At 34.2% G+C, this 6424-nt stretch overlaps 1 protein-coding gene across 1 annotated transcript; it reads right to left on the bottom strand.

Annotated features, from left to right (window-relative positions):
- Positions 1 to 402: 402 nt before the first annotated feature.
- Positions 403 to 6094, bottom strand: LOC116307240 (uncharacterized). Its single transcript, XM_031717401.2, has 8 exons — positions 5451 to 6094; positions 5255 to 5305; positions 4127 to 4192; positions 3872 to 4010; positions 2469 to 2841; positions 1911 to 2026; positions 1430 to 1495; positions 403 to 1207 (listed from the first exon to the last, which is right to left on the bottom strand). The coding sequence occupies exons 1-8, from the start codon at positions 5806 to 5808 to the stop codon at positions 1066 to 1068; spliced, it is 1311 nt and encodes a 436-aa protein (XP_031573261.2). The 5' UTR covers positions 5809 to 6094; the 3' UTR covers positions 403 to 1065.
- Positions 6095 to 6424: the final 330 nt, after the last annotated feature.

The following is a 6424-nucleotide window of genomic DNA, read 5'->3' as shown; positions in this document are numbered from 1 at the left end:
AATTTATCGTTCATGGAATGAAATGAAGCTAGGGAGGGAAACGTAACAAGGAAAGAAGAACACAAACATAAAAGGTAAGTAAGTAAGGAACAAACATACAAAATAAAACAGATAGGAAGGAAGAAAAAGAAAGAAGAGAAGAAACATATGGAAGAAACAAAAATAGATTAAAGAGTTTTTGCATGTGCAAGACCTTGCCAGGCAAGACAATCTACCCAAGTGACCCTATTGATGGTTTTCATGGTGGCCATGTTGGAGGAAATTAACAAAAGAATTGCTAATGAATTCTTTTGTTATATCCTCCAACATGGCCACCATGTCTTTTGTTATTTAATTCTCTTGGGAATGGTTGAAAACCATCAATAAATTATTATAAATATATAATCATCAAAACCAAAACAATTTGCATCACCAACATTTTTATTATTAGCTATTCACAGAATAGGACGTTTGCATGATGGCGTCATTGACCTCTACTACCAGACTCCTTTGCACACTTTTTTGTGTGCGGTTAATTAGCACCAATTGTCTTACTATTCTCATGAGGGAATACAAATTTAAATAAGAAAGAAAATTCACGAAGCATTATGGTAGTGGGAGTCAAATGACGCCATCATGCAAACGTCCTATTCAAACAAGTTTTGATTTAAACAAATGTAGGGGAGATCTGTCAAAACAAAACATACATGCAATAGTAGTAGAAGGTTAAATAAAAGTCTCTCATAAATATACTCATTCTTAACAATCATGACAAACATAAAAACAATACTTGGTCTGTGTTAAATGTGTTTTAAACTATACAATATATTTTAACATTTATTTATCATGCACATTATTATGCATGGGTCAGGTCGTTATTAACAAAATAAATTCTTGAATCTTTAAAGTATTTTGCTTCATACAATTTTTTTCTAGAACCAAACCTCTTAATTAGGACATCGACAATGTTATCTTTTTCGTTAGTGTGGTCGTTGTAATCTTAAATAAACCAAAAATGGAAACCTTTAAGAATTAATTTAAAAAGTTTGAAGTCAATTTTTTTGGGAATTTATTAGAATTTAAATATTAGATAAAATCTTTTCGTCCCATCCTTCCTCTAAGGATTGCTTGTTGTCTTCTTCTCCGGTCTGCTACAACACTGTTGATGTTTGGTCTTAGAGCTGGGAGAGAAATCTTTTCTGGGGCAGCAGGGCCACGACCTTGTAACCTGTAGAGAATTTCAATAAAAGACACTGTAAGATTGACTGACACTTATCCTTTTATATATCTCCAGGTGATCTTCCTGTGGCAAACAGAAAAAATTCAATCCCAGTCTTTTTGACCTTTACCACAGGAAGCCTCAAAGCTTTGAAGGTAAGTTATTACATAAAGCACTCAAAACTTTAAAATGACAATCCTAATAGGGATAATTTATTTAAGAATGACTAACCTTCCAGATATTGGTTCTCTCAGTGGAAGCTTTGGTAAATGTCGATTTACCTGCGATGTACCAGCACTGAAAAATGGTAAGATATTAATTATGATAAATATTTTAGTACAAATAAGGCTAATTTCAAAAACTCTTTAATATTTCTTATCAAAGCTGGTTGCATATGAGGATAATACTGGCTGATCCACATATGTGAGTTGAGTTTGTTTGATGTACTGAGAATTCCTCTCTCCATAAAAATCAACATGTGAGTTGAGTGTTGTCACGAAACCGTTGTCACTCACCAATTTGTAAATGTAATGGCATTGAGTGTGGAATGAGCATACAGATTAGAGCCCTTTATGCAAAGTGATGGCTTAAAAATGTTTTATTTAAATAGTGACATCAACAGCATGCTTTGTGCTACAAGGGAACCCCAAATTTATATTATATATTTATAAAAATGTGAAAAACATTGATGTGAAGTAACACATTATATTACCTTGAACTGGAAGAATTAGCTTCTACTTTCCTAACGGACCTCCCTACTAAGTAAGTATTTTGATTCCACTTTTGAGAGGTTATTGCTTCTCGTAAATCAGCCCTGAGTTTCAAAAGCTGTGTAAAAAAATAGAAACAACATAAATTGGTGCATAGTGCCAAGTGGTTGGTTATTTATATAGACGATCTATACACAGGCATTTCTTTTGGAAATATTATCAATTAATATCATACAGACTCCCCTACCAAAAATGTCGGTCATTCTGAACCAACCCCACAATCTAAATTAGAGGCATGAGATTTCTTGCTAACAATACGATTTATTAAAACTTCTATATAATGGGTTTTCAGCTGTGAAAAATTAACAATTAATAAAGACAATACAACAAATATTTAACATAAAATCTAATTGCTAGGCATTGCATAAGGATGAAATTACACACATATACAACCCATATAAATTATGACATTCCAATAAAACATTATGAAATAAAGTAAATAACAAACCTATCAATAACAACAATTCAGTAACTGACAAAAATCTAGGGACAGTCCTCACCTCTTTTGCTTGCTTATGATTTGTCTCCTGTTGCTCTACTATGATAGTTTTACATTCAGAAAGTGTTGGCGATCTTGGTCCATTCTCAGTAGGTACATGAACTTGCATAGTTTTATCTTTATTTAGAGTGACAATCAGCATTTTTTGCCCCCCATGTACTGCAGACCACAGAGGGCTTTGTGGGGTGCGTCTAACAGGTTCTGTTCTGGATTGATTGGGTGTGTTGGGAGGGGGAGCTTCTTCCCTCTCTTTATGAAGTTGCTTGGCTCTTGCTTTGGACAAAAAGCTTGATTTGCTAGAACTTTGCTGAGGTGCAGCTTTTTTGCCTGATGTAGGAGGAGTTGAGGAAGCAGCTTTTTTACCTGAGGGTGTCCTTTTGAAAAATTTAAGAAAAATCAAATGAAAGAAAAATGGTGGATTTTTTGCTTCAATTACAGTGAAGACACTCGAACCATGAACACTAGACCTTATTCAGATTTTTATTTTCTGAGCTTTTTACTGCTTCAAACCCTCTAAAAAAGTAGGATTGAACTCAAATATGCTATGTGGTCAAAAGACAACTTATTTCTAAATGATTCACTCAAGGGATGCATGTTAAAAAAAGTAGTAAAAAAGCACAAAGTGTTCATGGTTAGAGTGTCCTCACTGTAATGATAAGAAAGGAATACAGTAAATTTACCCTTGCTTGGAGAGTGGAGTAAAATCTTGAATGACTCAGATGGGGGGGAGGGGATAAGCATTTTTGAAAAGCTTAAAGTCTGTGTCCTACAGTTGAGTTACATGATTAAATCTCAAAGTCAAAATATCTCACACTCCTGTGATCTTGAACTTCAGGCACAATTTTCATCTAACATATCACCAACTCCAGTTATTTTAAACCTTTTCTCAGGAGGTTCATGATAAATTATGGGCCAGACTGCTGTTTTTTTTGTTTTGTTTTTTTTTTCTTTTTAATCAATAACCCATAACCCATACCAAAATTAAAAATACTTTTAAAAATTCTACTTTTTTACAATCATTTAAATATTTCTAATTTGATAATGGAGCAAGAGCCACAGGTTTGTTAGCCACTTGCTATTAAGTGCTTTCATCTTTGAACGGCACTTATTTATTGCACTTATGTTTTATTTCAGAATTAAGAAAAGGTTTACTCTGAGGACCTCACAGCTGGTAAAAGCCCATAAACCTGGATTAAGGTAGGTACAGCATGGATAAATATTGCATGAAGCAATCTTAACCAGCCTAGACTTATACATCAATAAATAATGTTTAAGTCCAAGATGGCTAGATTGCCACACACTTTATCCCCATCTTGTAGACAACAGGAACCAATTTATTGGCAGGGGGGGGGGGGGGGGGGAATTTTATGAATTCAAAATATTACTTTTAATTATTTCCCATACCTTTTCTTTAAATTTGAAGTTGCTGAATTCCTAGTATTATTTCTATTTTCATTTGCTTTAGTTGATTCCTTTTTCTTATTTTCTGATTCCATTTGTTTCCTGTGTTTGGCTTCAGTTTCTTCATTTTGTGTCTTTTTCTCTAAGAATCAAGTCAATCCAGTCAATTAAAAAGATAACATAACTTTCTATATCATGTCTTAGTATCCACCTGTACTGATACTCATCTAAATATGCCCTTTGCATTAACTTACAAACCTGTAGGTTCTTGTACTGGAGATGTTCTATTTCTGATTATTTCTTCGGAAAAGATGGGATCTTGCTCTAAAAGTTTAAAAAAAGATGAAAAAATACAGTCAATTTAAAAAAATGTTGTCACTGACTTGCCTCAATTTATGTGACTTAAATTAAAAGGTTGTATGGGTAAAAATCACTGATAGAAGTGGTTCACTGCTTATATGATTATTTATGCCTCAGGCAGTACAGATCTCTGCTAGCAAGCAGGCAGAAAGAGATATGACTTAACACTGAGTTTTTTAAATTGGAAACTTCTTTAGCTGAATACAAGTCTTAATTATCTTAATTTGTTTTCCTTTTGCAAAACCCAAAGACATACATGTAATGGTGTGTTGCTCACTATTTTTTGCAAACAACCTGAATTCTGAGCAAATAAATAATGGCATGCTTAAGTGACTTCTATCCCTATTGGTCCTGTTGCATAGCCTTTAGCCATCAACAATTAAGATTTTTGGATTGACTTATGCAATTAACAATACAAGCAGTCACTGCCCAGTTAAGGGTTGGCCAGGGTTACTGCTTGTAGCGACAGTGAAAATATAAGGAAGTTGTATGTCTATGTAATCAGGGAAATCCTCAAGGCCGATGGTTGACAGCTACATGTCCCTAAATATTTTGGAAAAGAAATACTTTCTCAAATATATAACAATAGTTATGCAAATCATAGCTGTGTCCAAAAACTATTTTGGCTATTTCGAGTGCTCATTCAAATAAATTCTTATAGCTTGTTTCCATTTTGTCTAATATTGATAAAAATGAATACCAGTAAGTAAGACTACATGACAGCTCCAAAAGCTGTATAATATTATCTCTTTAGATTATTGTGAGAGAACAAGATGGCTTTTAAATGATGCCGCATATCTATCGCACCTGTTCAAACTCTTATGAAGATTTCACAGAAAAGTCTGAAACTGTCATCATATGTTATTCATTTTGTCAGACAAGATTTCAAAAGTGGAAATAACTTATTGAACGAGAAAAATTTGTGCTAGAAAAACAAGATTCATAATCTATAATCCAAGCCATGGTCAGACAAGAGGCGAGGGATATATATTATTAAGCATTTGCTTGATTATATTCAAGCTTTACCTTCATCGAGACTGACTCCAGACTTTGACATGATGAGCTTGAAGTTGAGTTCTATAAAACATTATTTAAAAAAATTTCAGCGAGGTTCTGAAGTTATGATATCTTATTGTCATAGACGTGATCTTCGTGACATAAACATAGAGAAAGAAGAGATAATTCTCGACTGAGTATAGTACAATACGAGTAGTATCTTCACCTTTGTTTTCTAACTTTAACCTTTCAATTTCCTTGTGTAGATTTTCAAGTACTTGAGCATGTTCGCTTTGAACAAACTCCAAACTTTTCTCAATCTGAACAACCCTTCGATCGATCTCTGCTTCGCTTTTTAAGGGTGCTGACACAGTCCTTGTTGGATTTAGAGTTTTTTGATCTTTGGTCATTTCGAATTCTTCCCCGTTGTCTTCAAAGGAAGTGTTTGGTGGCGGATCACGCACGATCGGTCTGGGTTGTTTTATTCTCTCTAACGAACTCCTCGACCAAGACGGTAGATTTTGTAACGGAGGAAGGATAGAGGACTGAGATGGCGGTGCCTTTGACATGGTTTGAGTCTGCATTTCTGAATAGCGGTATATTTTTCAAGATCCCAAGACAAAAATAATTCAAAACAGACGAATGAGCAGCAGAAGCTTCATATCATCTATCATGTATTGAACCCAAATTCAAACTGAAATCGGCGATATTCCACTCGAATATCTCTAGAAGTTCGAAGTTTAGAATCTAATTGGATGAATAGGAAATAGATCCATAGCCTAAAACGGCCATCAGATGTGTTAAATAGCGATAAATACGATGAGTAAGCAAGCCACCATCACAATCTTCTTTCGTTTTCTGATAATTGTATTATCGTATCGTACAGCGCATGACAAAACACCGTTGCTTAGGAACGACAGGGGGAACGTCAATAAATAACGCGCGCGCGTCTCCAAAAGTACTTTTATTTTGACCTCTTTTCGCTCCTCGCTCTTCTTTAAAAACCACAAAGAATTAAAAACAAAAAATTACTGATAGAATAAAACATAAGTCAAGGTGAATCAATTATTCGAATTTGTATATGCATAAGAAAATTGATCCCTTTTTGTTTTGAAATTATCGACCCCATATCAGCGGGAGGTTGGAGCCATCGCCTTATAACTAACAGTGGACATGGATATTTTAAACTAGTTTCGTTTA

The sequence above is a fragment of the Actinia tenebrosa genome, unplaced genomic scaffold, assembly GCF_029948245.1.
Source record: "Actinia tenebrosa isolate PJP-AT-01 unplaced genomic scaffold, QUT_ActTen_1.0 PGA_scaffold1__47_contigs__length_23844297, whole genome shotgun sequence".
Taxonomy (NCBI): Eukaryota; Metazoa; Cnidaria; class Anthozoa; order Actiniaria; family Actiniidae; genus Actinia; species Actinia tenebrosa.
This window is presented reverse-complemented; position numbering and strand designations above follow the sequence as displayed.